The sequence below is a fragment of the Mauremys mutica genome, chromosome 11 (assembly GCF_020497125.1).
Source record: "Mauremys mutica isolate MM-2020 ecotype Southern chromosome 11, ASM2049712v1, whole genome shotgun sequence".
NCBI lineage: Eukaryota > Metazoa > Chordata > Testudines > Geoemydidae > Mauremys > Mauremys mutica.
Window position 1 is genome coordinate 26,824,503 of NC_059082.1, and position 21,396 is coordinate 26,845,898.

The 21,396-nt window shown below is 40.8% G+C and overlaps 1 protein-coding gene across 1 annotated transcript in view; it reads right to left on the bottom strand.

The window, feature by feature from the left end:
• The window catches only part of ADAM10 (ADAM metallopeptidase domain 10), a 119,861-nt gene that overhangs the window by 61,357 nt on the left and 37,108 nt on the right, over nt 1–21,396 (bottom strand). Inside the window, exon 2 of the mRNA XM_044978981.1 lies at nt 18,752–18,902. Within this exon, the coding sequence (XP_044834916.1) occupies nt 18,752–18,902 (151 nt within the window). The remainder of the gene's footprint in view (nt 1–18,751; nt 18,903–21,396) is intronic.

Here is a 21,396-nt window from a genome sequence, read left to right on the forward strand (position 1 = left end):
GATAGATTAACTGATTATATATAACCATGGAGATGAAATAATGAGCCATGTTTAAGTTACTGCATAGTTTGCTTAAAAAAGTCAGTTAGTTTCAACAATTTTACTAAAAAAAATTTACAACCGTCTGAGGTCAGACTGTCCCTTTGTCATGAAGATCTGTAGTTGAACCAGTTGCTACCTATGCTCAGACAAAACTTGGTACTTTCTCATAAGCTTTAATTATATCTATCCTACATTTTACTTTAGCCATAAAAAGGTATGCACAGTATTACTGCATACAAATCAAACAGCTGAAAACTACTGACATGCTTATTTTGACTCAATATGGTAACAGCTAAGGTATGCAAAGCATCTACATCAGGTTCCTAAAAAATACGAGACAACTGTTATCCCTGTGCACAAGACAACTTGGGAAATCTCACCAAGAGACGTTCCTGTACACTTGGAAACACAGCTCTAACCAAAGTAAAGACTAACAGGCATGTAAAGGCAGCCTTAGAGTCCCTAATCTCTCCCTTCCAATTTCGCACCATTTGTTACTCTTTCCAACTTTTAAGCTAGCTTGTAATTACTTTCCCTCTCCCACACAGATGAACAGTTTCCACTTTTCCATTCCCAGCTTACTTCTTAGGCAAAGAACCTTACTACTTTCATTTATATAGAGTCAAAAGCATTATTTTACAGATCAGATGAACATGAATAAAAAACAGGGATCCTAACACCTCTGAAGCCCTGAAAAAGTCTCCATCTGGATCCAAACTTGACTTTAAAGTGATCAGTCCAAACTGCAGACATTTTTATAACAGAGTGCTCTTTCATATATGTTTCAGCTAGCTCATTTTTTCCTACAGAAATTTACTAGTGAAGAATGCAGTGGAATGGCTTACACGATAAGCAATAGATTCTTTCCGAGTCTGTGTGTTTTGAGTATCTTCTAAAAACTAAAAAAACCCTTTTACTAATCTGTTCTATAACTGCTGTTCGAGATACACTGCACGTCCATTCCTCTCAATGTCAGTGCACTGAGCACCCAGCCACTGAAAACTTTTTCCTTCAGTAGAACCCGTTAGGCAGCTCAAGCTTCCCCCACTGCTGTTTGACACTGCACGCAGGTTTAAAGGGAAAAGCCATCCCTACCCCATCACCCCATTTCTTTCCTGTTGTACCGCCAATGAGATGGGTAGGAGGGAGAGTTGTGGAATGGGTATGTGCAAAAACATCTCAAAGAATAACTTATGGAACAAGTTAGCAACTGTTTTTTATTTGAGTGATTGCACACATGCATTCCACTCTTGGCAACTCTCAAACCTGTAACACAGGAGGTGGAATCACATCTATTTCAATAAAGATTAGAGAATAACTTGTCCCACTCTAGCATTGTCCCTGGAGCCTTGAGCCAAGGCTCTGACATCCAAGGTATCCAAACACTCTTCCACTCTGCTTGTATGTGGTTTTGGGTAGAATACAGGCAAATAAACTGGCTCGATTATGGAAGAAGAGGAAATCACCTTTGTTACGATCTTTGGATGAGGTGCAGGTAAACCTTGTCCTTAAAACAGATCATATAGGAAGTCCCGACATTAATGCCTGCAGCTCTCTATTCTTCTGGCCGAGATAATGGGCACTAAAAAATGCCACATTCATTGATAGATGCAGCAGCGAGCAGATAGCTAGCAGTTCAAATGGGGAACCAATAAACCTTGACAATACTAAGTTTAGATCCCCTGGGGAAAGGGGCTTTTGCAGTTGAAGATATAATTTGACTAACTAAGCTCTTTAAAAACCTTATGGCCATGTCATTGGAGAAAACAGAATGATTGTCCATTTAAGAAGGAACAATGAAATAGCAGTCAGATGTACTCTGACGGTATAACTGCAAAATCTTGGTGTTTCTGGTATACGTAGTCCAGAATTTGTTGAACTGATGAATCGGTCGGTGATACCCCATATTGGCAAGACCAAATGGAGAAAAGTTTCCATTTAGCAAGGTAAGTAACTCTCACAGAAGGCTTTCATATTGTGCAGGACCTCTTGAACATCTTTCAAGCAAGCCTGCTCTTTAGCATCTACCCATGAAGCATCCATGCAGTTAAGTGAAGGGACTGTAGGCTCAGGTGGAGTAGGCAACCGTGATCCTGGGAGATTAGGTCTGACTCTAGTGGAAGTGAAATTGCAGGTTTAGTGCCAGGATAGTGGAGAATTGTGGAGAGTGCTGATGGCCCATGCCCATGTGACTCCGGCCTTGTCCAGTCTTATCTTTAGCAACATCCTGCAAATGAATGGGATTGGTGGAAAAGCATAGAGAGGCCTGCCTGACCATATCAGTAAAAAGTCGTTTTATGCAACTTGGGCTGTGACCTCATATGGAACAGAACTGCTAATGCTTTCTGTTGGACTGTCACAAATAGGTCCACTTGGGGAACCTGTCCGCTGGAAAATTTATTTGGCCAGATGTGGGCGAAGAGACCACTCATGGTGACTCATAAATTACTGCTCAGCTGGTCTGCTAGGTCATTCTGTATTCCCAGCAGGTATGATGCTTTTATATCTACCGAGTTGTCAATAACTCCCAGAGTAGAGTCACTTCTTGACAGAGTGGAGAAGCGCAGCCTCCCCCGTTCATTGAGGTAAAATATTGTCGCCTCAGTTCATCTCATTTGTGACTGTAAGCTTTGCATATCACTTTTAAAGATGACGATTTATCAATATATTTTTCAGCACCTTTCATTTTCATGACCTGTTCAAATACAGTCAATAATTACTTGGTTTAACATATCCAAGTGTCTAACAACTTTGAAGACTGAAGGCACTATAAAAAGCACTATACTATATCAGACTAAAAAACTAGCATAATGTGTTAGCAAACTGCTCTGGGGCCACTGTGCCCCTAACCCTCAGTTCATAATGACTGCACAATCAACAAGCCCACTCCCCATCCCATAAAAATCTCATGACAATCATTGCTGAAGTAACATCAGCTTGAACACATTAATAAAAATGAACCTATTCATCAAAACAGTCAGTGGTTTGCACTAATTTCAAGTGAAAATTGAAGGGAATCTAAAGAGTTCCACTGAATGGTAAGGAAAAGCCCCCCCAAAAAGCCAAATAAGGCTTATTCCCATCCTCAGTTTAACTGATTGTCAGATAATTTACATGTTCCAAAGTAAAGCCTGTATCTGAGATGAAGACTTCTTACTCTGCAGTACCACCAGCACATTAAGAACATTTTAACTAAAAACATGAACACTGGAATAAGACCAGAACATTTTAGTAAGGACATTGAATTGTAATTGTCTCATCATGACCAGCCTTTCCCTCTCCCCTTCATTGAAGAGGCTCTCTAAACTGTCAGTATTGTCAGGATGCACACCCTTTTGCTGCAGCCTCTACTTTTGGGACAGTAAGGTTATGGCATCCAGAAATTAATCATTATGCACGTTAACCCAGTGGTAAGTGGAGTCCAAGGTACTATGCTGGAATGTAGTTGGGCTGTTCGGTAGTATTTAATTAAAGGGGCCAATCCCCACTGCCACTGGCCTATAGTCTGAACAAGATAATTTGCTGAACCTTTCCTTACCCTGCTTGTTGTAGCAAACTTGTTTAAGATTTATCAATTAAAAGCACTGATTCGACTGTATGGTAACTACACCACCACTTTTTTGGCTTGGTATGGATTATTTTGCCTTCCTACTTTACTTACCTACTGTTATCTGACTCCACTGCTAAAGGCAGCCATACAGTGCTGACTACACTGGCCAATCGGAGCCACTGACCCTACATTCAAAAATGTGCAGGATGAGCAAAAAAAACCAAACCAAAACAAAAAAAACCCCAGAGAACTGCTGCCACCAACAATTCCTGTCAGTCTCCTGGGGAGCAACTGCACTGCATCCACTGCAAACAGCATCCACTCAGGGCCCAACTGTGCAAGCCATCCCATAGGTGCCCTCTGTCAGCGCTGACCAATGAAAATACCATTAGAAACACTCAGTTAAGTGAGCACATTTAAAAAAAACAAAACTGTTCCAAACATTTGGTTTAAGATAGGGTTCTAGTTTTTGAAAATTTGCACTTTTGACAGACAGTTATCAGATGTAGCTATCCTTACTTGTAAGTCAAAGAGTGAAGCAAATGTATGAAGGTATTTTGCTACTGAACTTTAAACCTTTTTATAATAGATATTAGATATGAAATAGGGTCCTAAATCATCTTTGAATCAAATAATCTTACAGAACACAAAAATATCCACAGGTTTAACCATGTGAAAGACCTTTTGGCTTACACACAGTTAAAAATTGTCATATATATCACCTGTTTTAAAAACAGCTTTTTCCTTAAGGCTACACATTCCAACAGAAGCTAATTCAGACGCTTGACTTCAACCAGAATGATATGAAATGGTTTGGAATAAAAATCTGAAAAAATCTTAGATTAGTGATAAATTGTGGAGCCTTTGAAAAATTGTTTTGAGTGTACCTGTAATATGATTTAGTAATATGCAGATGTAGTCATTTGTCCTCAAAAAGCACTTGAAAAATCCACTTGTTCACTCACCCATGGTGAGTAGCAATCTTTCCCAGGGGAGTGTCATCAATTTTTGCAGAATCTATGCAGAGTGGGGGTTAGTGGGTGTGGATGACAGACTGATGGAACAAGTTAGAAAAAAAGTATAAGGAAGAGATAGTAAATTACATTTTTTAAAATGCATTAAGTAGAAAGCTAATTGACAGTACAGTTAAACAGAAGACAGCTTATTATTCCTTTGAATATGCATGAGTCTTGGTTGTACATGTATATTTCATCCTGACTGGCAGACTTAATTCTGGGATGATGAGGTGTGAAGTAAGTTTTTCAAATCCTGTCCTCAAATGAAAATAATCAATTACTAATGAATGTTGAGCACAATAAACTCACCCTTTAATAGAACTTCAGTTACCTATTTAAGTTTATTTTTGTTTTGCAGTTGGTATGCTGGCAATGTCTATGCTGAGAAGAGTCTTTCCCTGAAAGGCAATTTACCATTACTCTTCAATTTTTGGGATAGTTTCATTCCTTGGATCAAAGTTTCCACCTTTTTCAATGCAAGGTCAGGGACCCTGCAGGAGCAAGGAGTTGAGCCAACACAAGAACTCAAGTAGATTTATAGTCCAGTTTGGAAGCTGCAACCTCAGGAGTTAACATGACAAAATACAACTTCCTATGTTTAAATTGCAGATTTCACGAAAGATTCAATCTTCTACCCGAGAATCAGGAATGACCTTACAATGATCATTTGAGATGAAGGGATAGATCTGATTTACAAGATTGCTACAGAAGCCTAGCTTTTCTTTCAATCTTAAAATGAAATGTAATATTACGAAAGAAGGTTTTGAAACTACTGCTGGAGAGTATATTAAAGGAAAATGAACATCAAAACAATAAGGCAGTATCTGTGATCAAGAAGAAAAGTCTGTTAGAAAGTAAAATACTGCCAGTGAGGTGGACACCAATATCCCATATTAAGAGGTAAGGCATATAAGAACATAAGAACATAAGAGAGGCCGTACCGGGTCAGACCAAAGGTCCATCTAGCCCAGTATCTGTCTACCGACAGTGGCCAATGCCAGGTGCCCCAGAGGGAGTGAATCTAACAGGCAATGATCAAGTGATCTCTCTCCTGCCATCCATCTCCATCCTCTGACGAACAGAGGCTAGGGACACCATTCTTACCCATTCTGGCTAATAGCCATTTATGGACTTAGCCACCATGAATTTATCCAGTCCCCTTTTAAACATTGTTATAGTCCTAGCCTTCACAACCTCCTCAGGTAAGGAGTTCCACAAGTTGACTGTGCGCTGCGTGAAGAAGAACTTCCTTTTATTTGTTTTAAACCTGCTGCCTATTAATTTCATTTGATGACCCCTAGTTCTTGTATTATGGGAATAAGTAAATAACTTTTCCTTATCCACTTTCTCAACATCACTCATGATTTTATATACCTCTATCATGTCCCCCCTTAGTCTTCTCTTTTCCAAGCTGAAGAGTCCTAGCCTCTTTAATCTTTCCTCGTATGGGACCCTCTCTAAACCCCTAATCATTTTAGTTGCCCTTTTCTGAACCTTTTCTAGTGCTAGAATATCTTTTTTGAGGTGAGGAGACCACATCTGTACACAGTATTCGAGATGTGGGCGTACCATGGATTTATATAAGGGCAATAATATATTCTCAGTGTTATTCTCTATCCCCTTTTTAATGATTCCTAACATCCTATTTGCTTTTTTGACCGCCTCTGCACACTGTGTGGACATCTTCAGAGAACTATCCACAATGACGCCAAGATCTTTTTCCTGACTCGTTGTAGCTAAGTTAGCCCCCATCATGTTGTATGTATAGTTGGGGTTATTTTTTCCAATGTGCATTACTTTACATTTATCCACATTAAATTTCATTTGCCATTTTGTTGCCCAATCACTTAGTTTTGTGAGATCTTTTTGAAGTTCTTCACAATCTGCTTTGGTCTTAACTATCTTGAGAAGTTTAGTATCATCTGCAAACTTGGCCACCTCACTGTTTACCCCTTTCTCCAGATCATTTATGAATAAATTGAATAGGATTGGTCCGAGGACTGACCCTTGGGGAACACCACTAGTTACACCTCTCCATTCTGAGAATTTACCATTAATTCCTACCCTCTGTTCCCTGTCCTTTAACCAGTTCTCAATCCATGAAAGGACCTTCCCTTTTATCCCATGACAGCTTAATTTACGTAAGAGCCTTTGGTGAGGGACCTTGTCAAAGGCTTTCTGGAAATCCAAGTACACTATGTCCACCGGATCTCCCTTGTCCACATGTTTGTTGACCCCTTCAAAGAATTCTAATAGATTAGTAAGACACGATTTCCCTTTACAGAAACCATGTTGACTATTGCTCAAGAGTTTATGTTTATCTATGTGTCTGACAATTTTATTCTTTACTATTGTTTCAACTAATTTGCCCGGTACCGACGTTAGACTTACCGGTCTGTAATTGCCGGGATCACCCCTAGAGCCCTTTTAAAATATTGGCGTTACATTAGCTAACTTCCAGTCATTGGGTACCGAAGCCGATTTAAAGGACAGGTTACAAACCTTAGTTAATAGTTCTGCAACTTCACATTTGAGTTCTTTCAGAACTCTTGGGTGAATGCCATCTGGTCCCGGTGACTTGTTAATGTTGAGTTTATCAATTAATTCCAAAACCTCCTCTAGTGACACTTCAATCTGTGACAGTTCCTCAGATTTGTCACCTACAAAAGCCAGCTCAGGTTTGGGAATCTCCCTAACATCCTCAGCCGTGAAGACTGAAGCAAAGAATCCATTTAGTTTCTCCGCAATGACTTTATCGTCTTTAAGCGCTCCTTTTGTATTTTGATCATCAAGGGGCCCCACTGGTTGTTTAGCAGGCTTCCTGCTTCTGATGTACTTAAAAAACATTTTATTACCACCTTTGGAGTTTTTGGCTAGCCGTTCTTCAGACTCCTCTTTGGCTTTTCTTATTACACTCTTGCATTTAAGTTGGCAGTGTTTGTGCTCCTTTCTATTTGCCTCACTAGGATTTGACTTCCACTTTTTAAAGGAAGTCTTTTTATCTCTCACTGCTTCTTTTACATGGTTGTTAAGCCACGGTGGCTCTTTTTTAGTTCTTTTACTGTTTTTCTTAATTTGGGGTATACATTGAAGTTGGGCCTCTATTATGGTGTCTTTAAAAAGGGCCCATGCAACTTGCAGGGATTTCACTTTAGTCACTGTACCTTTTAACTTTTGTCTAACTAACCCCCTCATTTTTGTATAGTTCCCCCTTTTGAAATTAAATGCCACAGTGTTGGGCAGTTGTGTTCTTCCCACCACAGGGATGTTGAATGTTATTGTATTATGGTCACTATTTCCAAGCGGTCCTGCTATAGTTACCTCTTGGACCAGCTCCTGCGCTCCACTCAGGATTAAATCTAGAGTTGCCTCTCCCCTTGTGGGTTCCCGTACCAGCTGCTCCATGAAGCAGTCATTTAAAGTATCGAGAAATTTTATGTCTGCATTTCGTCCTGAAGTGAAATGTTCCCAGTCAATATGGGGATAATTGACATCCCCCACTATTATTGGGTTCTTATTTTGATAGCCTCTCTAATTTCCCTTAGCATTTCATCATCACTATTACTGTCCTGGTCAGGTGGTCGATAATAGATCCCTAATGTTATATTTTTACTAGAGCATGAAATTTCTATCCATAGAGACTCTATGGAACATGTGGATTCGCTTAAGATTTTTACTTCATTTGAATCTACACTTTCTTTCACATATAGTGCCACTCCTCCCCCTGCACTTTAAAAACTTGTCCCTGTTTATTAGCCTGCCTTTTTCTGATGTGCCAGATTCTTTTTTATGTGACTGTTTATCATCTGATCCGGCCCTTACATTATACTTTTCAGTCCTCTGCTCCTGACTATAACCTGGAGATTCTCTATCACCAGACTCTCCCCTAAGAGAAGTCTGTGTCCGATCCACACGCTCCTCTGCAGCAGTCAGCTTTCCCCCCATCTCCTAGTTTAAAAACTGCTCTACAACCTTTTTAATGTTTAGTGCCAGCAGTCTGGTTCCATTTTGGTTTAGGTGGAGCCCATCTCTCCTGTATAGGCTCCTCCCATCGCAGAAGTTTCCCCAGTTCCTAATGAACGTGAACCCCTCCTCTCTACACCATCGTCTCATCCACGCATTGAGACTCTGAAGCTCTGTCTGCCTACCTGGCCCTGCGCGTGGAACTGGGAGCATTTCTGAAAATGCCACCATAGAGGTCCTGGATTTCAGTCTCTTCCCTAGCAGCCTAAATTTGGCTTCCAGGACATCTCTCCTACCCTTCCCTATGTCATTGGTACCTACATGTACCACGACCACCGGCTCCTCCCCAGCACTACACATAAGTCTATCTAGATGCCTCGAGAGATCCGCAACCTTCGCACCAGGCAGGCAAGTTACCATACGGTTCTCCCGGTCATCACAGACCCAGCTATCTACATTTCTAATAATCGAATCTCCCATTACTAACACCTGCCTTTTCCTAGAAACTCAAGTTCCCTCCCCTGGAGAGGCAACCTCAGTGCGAGAGGCAACCCCAGCACCATCTGGAAGGAGGGTCCTGACTACGGGAAGGTTTCCCTCTGCTCCCATCGACTGCTCTGCTTCCCTGGGCCTTTCTTCCTCCTCAACAGCACAGGATATAATGGAGTAAGTTAAACTCCTTTACAATCAAACTCCCTTACACATACTTACATTGGGGGTTCTCAATCTATCTTTTTCTCCCCCCCCCCAAACATGCTATAAAAACTCCACGGCCCAGCTGTGCCACAACAACTGTTTTTCTGTATATAAAAGCCAGAGCCAACATTAGGGGGTAGCAGACAGGGCAATTTTCTAGGGCCCCATGCCACAGGGGGCACTGCAAAGCTAAGTTGTTCAATCTTTGGCGTCGGCCCCAGGCTGCAATCCTGCATGGCAGGGCTTTGGCTTTCTGTCCTGGGCCCTAGTAAGTCTAAGGCCGGCCATACTTGGTGGACCACCTGAAACCTGCCCCCAGGGGGACCAGACCCCTGGTTGAGAACCAGGGAGTTGTACCATATTGGAGTCCCTCTAGTGTCTCATTCATTCTGAATTCACTACCCTCCCAATAGGATACTGAGAGCAGTAGGGACCTACCTGAATGAGAATCAACTGGGTTTGCAAATCCTGGGCATGTAAAAATAACTGTAGGCAGGTTAATTTTAATTCTAACCTGTACCTCTTGCACATGCAACTTTTCATTTTCTCCTATTTCAGACATTGAAAAAATAAAATAAGTTTTGTATGGTCTGCAAGGCAGCGATGTCAACTGATCTAAACAATAAGGTTTATGATTCTAAAGATTTAACAGGTTTCCATGTGTTACTTGTAATGGACTTAATTATCCTATTAAGCTGGTGTTTTATTAAGTGTTCATTTTAAATCTCAAGCATTAAAGCTGCCAAACAAATGGTATTTAGGTGATTATCCAATTATAAACAACTTACTGTAATATCTGTTTTTGAAGTTGTAAAAGGTTTACTTTATTTGGTAAACTTATAGTATAAGAGCTTTTTTAAATTTGTATTTACAAGTTAATTGCTTTGTGTGGTTGTGGTGTACTGTGCATTTTGTTTTAGTACAAATATTGAAGTAGTAAGTTGTCAGAAAAACTACACACAGTAGCGATAGAAGAGTTATATATTTGACACTACTAGCAGAGACTACTTATCTAAGTATCAGTTCAATTAAAATGACTCAAATGTAAAGAGCTGTAAATGTCTTTGGTCTTCATGTTATTAAGCAGCATCTACAGATTAAAAAAGACAGATCACCCTGAAGCAAGCCAGCTACACTTGAATACTCTGATTCTTCACACATTGTTTTCCCCCAATGCCACCAGTAAGTTTTCTGGACACTAAGCTGAAGGGTACTTTGATTCTTCTCTACACAGGGAACCGACGGCAGTTAAAAATCAAGTAATGAAGTAGTATTACAGCCTAGCCAGCATGTCAGATATTTCTGTAAAGAAAAAACAGCTCCAAATGCACCAGATGAGCCCAAGAAAGCAGTTAGGTTAAAATATGAGGTCCTCTGCATCTTCACTCACAAACATGGACTTCTCTCAGCAATAGTGTCTGATCCTCCATAAAGCCCCAGAAGGAAACAGAGCCACAGAAGAGAAAAAAGTTTTGTAGGTGGTATCAGAGCTGTTCAATTAAGTTTATGAAACACCCATCTGGTATCATTAGAATTTTGCTCTGGAAAAGCTTCAGCAAGTTACAGCAATTAATTCATGAAGTTGTTCTAAGCGTTCAAACCTTTATAAAGAATTATTTTGACAGTTTCTGCTTTCATGTATATGCACTCCTCCCCCCCGAAAAACTAATGCAAGAAAATGTAAAAAACAGCAAGGTATTGTTCTAAATTGGAATATTAAACAAAAATTGATCAGCAAGTTTAAATTTAGTTTTCAATGTTTTGAAATATTCATAAATCTATTAGTATCCTAATAGTATTCTTTAATTTTCAATAACTATTTTGAGATACATTTACCATTAGCACAACTGCAAAAGTGCTTCTCATCTAAAAAGAATAGCTTTGTTCTCCTTACAAAAACATCTCTTGTGTAGAAAGGCTTTGGATAATTGCTTAGAATTACAATTTTTCATACTTCTGCAATATTTTAATGGTCTGTTATAAAAGTCACTATGACTAAGGAATAAGCCAAGATCTTCAAAGTCAATTTAAAAGGGTGAATCTTCTGAAGTGAGGATTAAAGCATTGTAATAAAAATATATAGATATGCCACACTTGTACAAAAGCTTTTGTCTCATTTTAACAGGCACTTCTCCTTTTGTACAATGGGCAAGAGTTTAAAAAAGTTTAGAAGTACACCTCTACCCTGATATAACGCAACCCGACATAACATGAATTTGGATATAATGCGGTAAAGCAGTGCTCCAGAGTGGGGGGGGAGGGGGGGCGACCTGCGCACTCTGGCGGATCAAAGCAAGTTCAATACAGCACAGTTTCACCTATAACGCGGTAAGACTTTTTGGCTCCCAAGGACAGCGTTATATCGGGGTAGAGCTGTAGCTATGCTTAGTGTCCTTGCACATTTAAGGGAGACGTAAGTATTATATTAACCTGTTTTATCAAGTGTTTACAACTGGGCCATTAAAGTATCACCCAGACTGCAAGCTAAGCTAAGAATTCAGCTAGGGAATGAGGTTTTAAAATATAAATTCCTCTGCTAAGGCCTCAGTCTTACAACTGGCTCCATGCAGGCAGACCACTACACACAGGCAGAGCCTTAAAGTAGGTCTACACTATAAGCACTTCAGCAGCACAGCTGTGGTGCTGCAGTATAGCTGCTTGCTACAGTGACAGAAGGATTTTCCGTCGCTGTAGTAAATCTATCCCCACAAAAGGTGGTAGCTAGGTCAATGGAAGAATTCTTCCATCAATCTAGTGGTGTCTATACTTGGGCTTAGGCTATGTCTACATAGACACCACTACAGCAGCACAATTGCAGCTGTGCTGCTGTAGCGCTTCAGTGTAGACATTCACTACAGCAACAGGGTGTGTGTGTGTGTGTGTGTGTGTCTGTCACACACACACACCCTGTTAATCCACCTCTCCCAATAAGCAGTAGGAAGGTTGATGGAAGAATTCTTCCATCGACTTAACACCATCTACAACCGGGGTTAGGTCGCCTTACCCCTACATAGCTCAGGGATGTGGATTTTTCACGCTCCTTAGAAACGTGGCTGGGTTGACCTAAGTTTTAGGTGTAGACCAAAGACTCAAGGACTTGTTTAGTGCACCCCATTGCAGACTCAGGGTCTATGTTTCAAGACATTTCACCTAAACCCTACAAGCTCAAATGGGTCTGCACTCGAGATGACTTTTGCAAACAGATCATAAGACATCTTTTTTGGGTGGTATTTAAGTGCCAGTTTACTGTAGTTAAATGGCTGCAAAAATGTGCAATATTCTCCCCTCTCCACAAAGTGTATTTACAATCTTTGCTAGCATGGTTTATTAATCAGTCCTTAAACTTCTGAAACACACCAATAAGTAATTTTGAATGTACATTCAAAACAGAGTTATGACTGAATATCAAAGAAGTCAGTTCATACAATAGCAAATGTAAAAAAACTGTAAACAGATTTTTTTCCATATTACCATAAAAATAAGTTATGTATAAAACAAAAGCTATATTCATAGTTAGGAATCCCAAGGCTGAATATTTGCCCTCAATCCATCCACCTAAACAGCAGTACCTCAGGTACTGCTGTTTATACTAAGTAATGATTTCTTGATCTAATATCTATTTACCTGTTGGCAAATGTCACCCACAACACTGCACAGTTTGATTTTGTGGTTGAAACACCAGCACCACCACTTTTAAAGATTGTCGTAATTTTTATAACACTTTATTCCTACACTGAGCATTGTGTGTATATTTAATCTTTGCTGTTTAGTTTAAGAATGCATTCAAAACAATTAACGTAAGAATTACCAGACCAGACATATCTAGTTCACTACTCAGCCTGCAGCAGCAGGCAGTACCACATGTTTCAAGAGAAGGTGCAAAAATCCCAAAGTCGGCAATTGGGTACTAACCTGCTGTGACTATTTGGAGATCTACATAACACTTCTGAATTGTGGGTGATTTAATGAAGTTTCTGCATCACTAAATACCTCAGGCGATGTATAGTCAGTCATCTGCTATCACGGCTGGTGTCATGTCTCTCCCAGACCAGGAGCAATGGATAGTCATCACCAAAAACAGCTCTTACTCAAGAGGGAGCACCTTAGGACAGTGGAAAGGCTGAAGCCTATGGGAACCAGTTCAACCAAGTTTGTCCACAGAGTGGGGGTTTGGAGCAGTGGCTTTTCTCCATAAGGGGCACAAAAACCAGTGGATGGGCTACACTGAAAACATATCTGCATAGATGTGTCTCTCGGGATGTAAAAAATCCATCTTCTGAGAGATGTAGCTATGCTGACCTAACCCCCGGTCTGACAGAAAAACTCTTCCATTGACCTAGCCCTGTCTAATCTAGTTACTGTCTCTAGCGGAGGTCAATTAACTACAGCAACAAGAGAACCCCTCCCATCACTGCAGTCAGGGGCGGCTCCAGGCCCCAGCACACCAAGTGCATGCTTGGGGCAGCAAGCAATGGGGGGGGCGCTCTGCCGGCGTCGCAGGGGCGGCAGACAGCCTGCGGCAGGTCCGCCGAAGCCGTGGGACCAGCGGACCCTCCGTAGGCAAACCGCCGGAGGCAGCCTGCCTGCTGTGCTTGGGGTGGCAAAATCCCTAGAGCCGCCCCTGACTGTAGTGATTGTCTACACTGAAGCACTGCTGCTGTAGCATATTAAGTGTAGATACAGCCTAGGTGCGGGTACAGCCCTTTAAAACCAGAGGCTGAGGGGGGAGAGAGAGAGAGAACTATTTGACTGCGGGACACCAGCCACAGCTAGAGGAAACTGACTGCAGAGGTCAGACAGTGACTCCAGGATCTGGAAGAGAAGCCTGACCTGGAAAAAGAGTCCTGGAATCGTGAGAAGACAGTACAGTCCCAAAGAATGCTGAAAAGTGTTGAGGAAACCGAGAGAGGGATTTTTACGCAGATGTTTCTTGTTTTGCCTAGATCTGTACCTCTGATGCCATCTAAAATGAAGAATGATTGTGTTGGAAACCGTATGCAAGTTTAGCAGTTTGCTTCAGCTACTAGATGTCTCTGAAGGGATAAACCGTAAAGCAGAGTGCCCACAACGCTGGAGTTCTGGAATGGATGTACTTAAGTTACTGGAAAGCCTTGGGAAGATGACGCTAGTATCAGGGCCTGGGCAAGTGGGCAATAAAGTCCCAGCTTGGAGAGGGGACAGAGTTAGATGGAGGATCTGCACCCTGAAAGTGTGCCTAGAGACCCAAAGCCAGAGGTAGTACCTGGAGTCTGCTCAGAAAGCCAAAAATCACAGAAGTCCAGTGTTGAGATCCAAACTCAGCAGCCTGGTGAGTGTCTACAAGGAGCTAAACCAGAACGGTGACACCTGTCTGTGTAGGAAGATTCCTCCTAACCACCCTTCAGTAAGAAGTTCGCTTATGCCCTGAAGCACACAGATTTATACCCCTTCCATGCTTTTTTTTTAAAATCCTTTCTAAGGTAACTGCAGATGTTCTCATGCTATCTTTTAAAAAAAACCTGTCAGGTTCCTGGGCTCAGTTACCTTATGGCACTGGAACACAAGAGACTAGTTTACAGTGGAAAGTCTTTCAAAGATCACTATCTAAATTTTATTTAGCTATTTTCAACCAATGGAGCTTTAAAATTAGCTTTAGATAAAGCTACATATATGGATGACTTATCCACCATTGAAGAGAAACCACTACTTTGGTGAAATGCAGCAGATAACTATCAACACACGATGGCAATATTTAAAATATGGAATACCACACCAGCTAAAATTTTTAGGTAAGTAAAATGTAGTAAGAGATGATGGAACCTGTTTACAACACCAATATAACACCGGTACTTTTCTGGAGAATTTCATCAATTATTTACTGATCACAAGTGGTCAATGTGAAACTGAGGATGTGTCAATATCAAATTATAAACCGCATGTTGTTTCATGCTCTACTTTCCATTGTAATCATTTAGAGCATGACCTTCATGTTACATTACAACCTCCTTTGTTGATTAGAGCATCCATTTTGTAGCAGCAGCATGACACCTAGCAGAAAAATTGTCTGAGAAGCTATGGCACAGCCATCAATGTTGAACGACTCTCCCCTATTGGAACAATGGGTTTTCTTCAAGTAGGGCCCTTGACTTTAAATGTCTCTATACACATAACAGAATAGGGAGGGCAGCTGTAGCACACAGGCAAGAGGGGGCGAGAGGCTGTTTTAGAAGAGGGATACTTTTCTAAGCAAGAGGCCAGACCATTGCAACATGCAAGAGTTGAGCAACCTTTTCCAGTCACCCTCCTCCCTAACCAATAATGGAATCTGTCAGTGTCTTCCCTCCATTACTCCACAGCCAAAGCTTCCTCAACAGCAGAGCTTGGGATGGAGCTAGGGCTAGATGCAGAGCTGGTCGGGGGGAGGGAGGGACAGAGAGGGAATGAGGGCAGAGCTGGGCTGGAAACGTGGCACTCCCTCCCCACCCCCCACCATGGGAGCTAGGCAGGGCCTGAAGGCAGAGCAGGACTGGGGGCTGAACACAGGTGGGGGAGGAGTGAGGGTGGGGATAGAGCTGGTCTGGAAGAGTGGCCCCCATGGGGCTGGCCTAGGCCCTTCCCCACACACCCTCAATGTTCCTCCACATGCCCCTATGGGGGCTGCCCCCCAGTTTGGGGACCCTGCCTTAAGTACTTCAACCAAACCCAGGGCTCTCAAGAGCATCAAGATCAGACACCAGGAGTTGGGGGGAGGCTGTGCTCATATTTTACTTTTATATATCTGTAACTCAAACGTTATTAGAAAGTGACAATGGTTAGAAAATGCCTTTGCCAAACCTATACTCCCTGCTTTCCTGCCATGTTGTCCCTGCAGTCTTAATTAGCAACCTTAGTTCCCCCAGCCAGGTGAACTCTGTGAAACTCATCTAAGTAACTAGGAGCTCAGGAGACCTGGAGCTTTTGGCTCAGGGTATAATGCACCCACTGATCCTCAAAAGTAATCCAAGGAAATGGTGAACCCAGAGGAACACAGCCGAGACACATGAAGATTCTTTTGTCTTTTTGAGAAACTCCAAAACATCCATTGTTTGCAGCAGGCCTTTAAAATATAGAAGTGGAAAAGACTGAAGGGCGACAGAAGCAGCCTTTTCTGTGTTCCCTGAAATCCCATTTGGGTTTTGCTTAGATATAAACAGCTGAGAATTTCTATTTCCTTTCTCATGTTTGCATTCCCCCAGAAGGTTCATACTGAATAAGGCAAATTGCTGCAGGAATAGAAAGGATAGTTCTTGTGGGCAAGGCATGAGGCTAGGATCCTAATTGCACATTAGAGGTAATCTGGGCTTTATCCTTCCTCAGCCACTGGCTTCCTATGTGATGCTGGTCAAGTCACTCAGATTAAAATTTTTAAGATGTGGCTACTAACCGTTCCTCATTTTCTGGGTGCTTAGCTGTGACACCTACAACTCCAGTTGAAATAATTGAGAGCTCTGGATGCTCAGAACCTCTGAAATATCAAGCCCTGGATACTCCAAGTTAAGCACGCAGTCACTGAGGCAACCAAAATGAAGGTATCTGAAATGTGATGTTTTCTGTAACTCTGTTCTACCGTGTCAAATAAAGATAATACTTTCCTACATCAGAGATGTATATGGCTATATCAATATTACACAAGTCTAGATTCAGGCCTGATCGACAACTAAACCTATATTGACCTAGATACATCACTCAGGGGGCGTGAAAAATTCACACTCCTGCGAGACATAAAATTAAGCTGACCTAAGCCCCAGTAGTGACACCATTAGGTTGACAGAAGAATTCTTCCCTCAACCACCTCTCAAGGGGATAGATTTACTACAGTTGTAGCCTATAGAGCTATCTGTAGCATTTTATTTCACTTGGCAGTAATGCAAAGAACCTACAGGCCCATATGCTGCAAGACATAAGGTTAAGCAGTTAATATAAGGTATAAATTAGCATAGGGCTTTGAGGCCTGTGAACTCTGGCATAGATAAATGGCCACGTTACTCTGAGTTTTGGGGAACTGGGAATAGTGTGCTTAAGGGAAGGGGTTGTCTAAAATGCTACCAGGTAACCTCAGGAATGTTGAGCTGATTCTAGGCTTGGATATGTTTGGATAGACTGTCAGCAGATGCTTAACCACGTATTTGCCCTGGCAATTAACTGATGTATATGGTAATAAGCTAAAATCATGAATACACTTATCTATAGGATAAAAGTTGGATATGAACAAGGGAGATTGGGCATTTGAATGAATATTCATGACAGCCCCTGGGCCCTACAAGAGGCCAGACCACCACATAAAGGGGGTCATTGTCATCCGTCCAACTGGACCCTGGGACTCGTTTGGCATGCCAGGGACAGAGCAGGTTGTCTCTTACCATCTGATCCCCAAGCAAGGGTATGACCATATGAGTACATATGTGAGGAATGGTACAATACATCACTGTAACTCTGTATTTTTGCTATCTTTTTTTGCGGTTTGTGGCTTTACTAATTGTGTTCACAAAAGGTGTTAAAGCTTTGCTTTCCCCTCAGCCTGAGTGTCTACGGTATGTACTCTGGGGTTCCCAACCAGATACTGAACTCAACCTTGATTCTGTCATGCCAGATCCTAGGACTAGAACCTACAGTACCCTAATTAGTATTAATTGGAAATCAATAATAATTAATAACTACTAAAGAATCAGGCAACATAGCAACAGAAAAACCCCTTCGGTAGCATAGCTGTAGAACTGTGCTCCTGTAGCACTTGTATTTAGACAGTCTCAGAGCAAATTTGACCATAAAAATCAGGAAGAGCAAAAGTTAAGTTAAATGCAAGAGTTCTCTTTATTGGGGGGAATGGGGAAGGGAAGGGGGAAGAGCAGCTACCTGCAGGGCCAGGGTTTTTCAAATCTTTGCAGCACAGTGCTAGTTTTCACCAACACACCCCATTTATCTACAATGTGACACTACGGAATTACCTAATTTTCTCTGGCAACATGGAGTTAGCTACCTTCAGTTTTCAGTTATAAGTATAGAAAATGCATTTTTAGTTGCTTATGGAATTTAGTATTTTGTCCCAAATTGGACTATTTTCTACAATGAAGACTACTCACAGGCAAAGTTCAGTGTACAGCTTTATGCTATTCACAAAGTCCAAAAATGCATTACAAAACCAGGAATAACTATGCCACTCCACTCTTAACATATTTCAAAAACCAAAAGAGATTTAAGCTTAGCCAAAAATAAAATCTTTGGTTTGAGGTTAAACAAGAAAATTTGAGGAAGTCTAAGTAAAAATGACAGCTGCAACTCTGTGATTTTCTCTGAACACTTAGTTAATTCACTTGCATTATGAAAGGTGAATGTTAAAATATTTTAACATTCGAGTTATGTAGCATTTATATGCACTTGTATAGTATTTCAACCAATGCATCTGTATTTTGTTAAAATAAATAGCAAGTATTCTTAAGGTGAATAGCTTTAAATAAAAATTACTCACTTTCCATGTGCATGAAAATTTAGGTGCAGAAATTGGTCTTCATGCAACACTGCTCTTTTGGCACGCTGGTGTTTTTGGTGTAATGAATCCACATCATATGACAATCCTTCATAATGTTTAATGTATTTATTTAAAGGATTTCCATACTGGCCTGTGAAAAGGAAAAAAACAACACAGTAATCTGAGTCTCAGCATTTCAACAGTGTCAGTGACTAGAACAACTTGACATTTTTCTTTTGCATACCTAAAAAAAAACATACTTGCATTTTCTTCATTCTGCATTGCTAGCATTACAGTTACTACTCAAAATTCAAGGCTTGCTTCTGCAGGCCAAACATGGCAATTAAAAGCAAGTCTTAATGTGCAGTGATACAAATATTCTTCCATGTGATAACCGTACTTCCAAAGCAGTTTTCCATGCAAGCAACAACCTTTTTTTGTTCATTTGAAGAAACATCCCTGAGGATTCAGCTTGAATTTAAGCCTCCTGGCCTAGACATTTCCCTGCAGAAGGTTTTTGACTCATGTTGAGTGCACAAGAAATTTGGAAGAGAAACCTGGCTACCCTGAGGATGGAAGGGAACACAATGAGAGCTGGCCAGGAGCACTGGTATTTGAGAGCTTTGCCTGAATCTACATATAGTGCAGACAGGGCCCAAAACAATGGCTTTAAAGTTATGCTAGACATTGGGTACTTCTGCCTTACTACAAGACTCACTGCAAGACTAGATATCTGAATGGCCAGCTGGCATTGATAAGCTTGTGAACTGACTTCTCTACCGCTGTGTAGACATCTGCCAGAAGACAAATTAAGGGTACGTGCTAAATTAGGCTGCTAAAACAACCTAGCAGACAAAGGATGAGAAGAAACAAAACAAGGAAAACCAAAGGAAGGGACAGAGGATGTTAAATGGGAGGGGCATTAGGAACAGGAAAATAGGAACATGGATGTCAAAGCTGATGGTGAGCAGCCTGTGGAGTAATGGACAGGAGGGGCTTGAAGGAAACAGCATGTCAGTCACATTACCCAAGTAAAAAACTTCAGAAAGAAAAGTAATGAGCGTACAGGGAATTGAGGGTTGCTGCTACCAACTCAAAATGGATGAGTGACTCCAGGACTGGCTTTGTCTTGAAAAATTTTTCCTCCCGCAAACCCTCATGGATGGGAGAGTGGTGGGGACTCGTGCCCCGAATGGTGAATACTATGTATTCAGTGCTCTAGGCCACTACTTCTTTACCGTCTATTACATATGTTTCATGTTTTTAAATAAAAAGTGAAGACTTCTGCTTCTTCTATTTTGGAAAGTGAATATTCAAAAGTGATAGCACAAAATAAGCTTCACAAGTGATCGTTTGAGACAAGATATTCTTCTAAGTAGTCCTGACATTCATTAAGTGTGTTCTAAGCAATTATTCTTCCTACACATAAGTATAGCCATTATGTATAGTTTCCTTCAGTATCTGAAACATCACAATCCGTATACAATATTCTTCATACAAAGAATTTACTTCTGAGTTAATAATAAGGCAAGCTGAAAGAAGGCTTTGTGGAAACAACTTATTGAAAGGGATTCAATAGTTCAGACTGGGGACAAAAAGACAAATAAAAGCTTAACTGTGGAAAGTAGTGGGGAGGAAGAACAGAAAAGAGGAACAAACCCAACAGGAGATAAGTAGATAGAGATCAGATATAATATTTTTGTATCTTGCAAAGCATTTTTAATTGGATATAAGGCACTTAAAGGGACTGAGCATAGGTTCTATATGATTTTGCTCCCTAAAGTAAAGGTTTGGGTCCAGAAATCTAAACCCTTAAGAATTCAAGGTGCTCATAAGAGGAACGGCAATAAAAAGGTGGGTGCCCTCAAAATTCCAGCAAATGAATGTAAACGTCAGGTGTTAACAACTTTGAAGATCAGGCCAAAAATTATTATACAGAATTCGAGAGAGAGTTTTGATGCCCTGGTTGGAACCAGAGTTGGAACCAGAGTTGGAACCAGAGTTGGAACCAGAGTTGGAACCAGAGTTTTGTTGTTTTAAAAAAAAAAAAAAATCTATCAGTCTTAATTACTTCATTGTTGCATTCTTTGTTAGAATGGGACACTAAGCAACCACAGCATGTTGAGGAAAATTAAAAACTAGCTACCCTAATTAAAATAGGCCTTAAAACATTACACACATTTTGCATGCAGAACACATGAGTATTTGCCATTAGTACTTCATATGTAAATTTATATAGTTGGAGACAAGGAGGCCTTCCAGTGTTGTCATTAAACCCCAAGCAGATGAACAAAATGACCAGTTTACAATCCTTCCTCTTGCAAATTCATAGAAATAGCTTCATTTGAAGCTGCTGTATTTGAAGAACACACTGGACCAGGCAGTCACGTGCATTAAGACAGCATTTTACATTTGAACATACTTCATAACATTGTTCAAATGTAAACACCAACTCTGCAGCAATGTAGAAACACTAATGTGCAGTTTATTGTGGAAAAGTCAAACGTTTTTTAAAATAAGCCAATAGTTCTAAAACAAAAAATGTCTTTAGTATAACTTTTGCTAGCCAGACTTCTAGAAGAAATGTTCAAATAGTACCAATATTTATTATTCAAGCTTTGCCCAATGGGTTGCCAAGTCTTCCC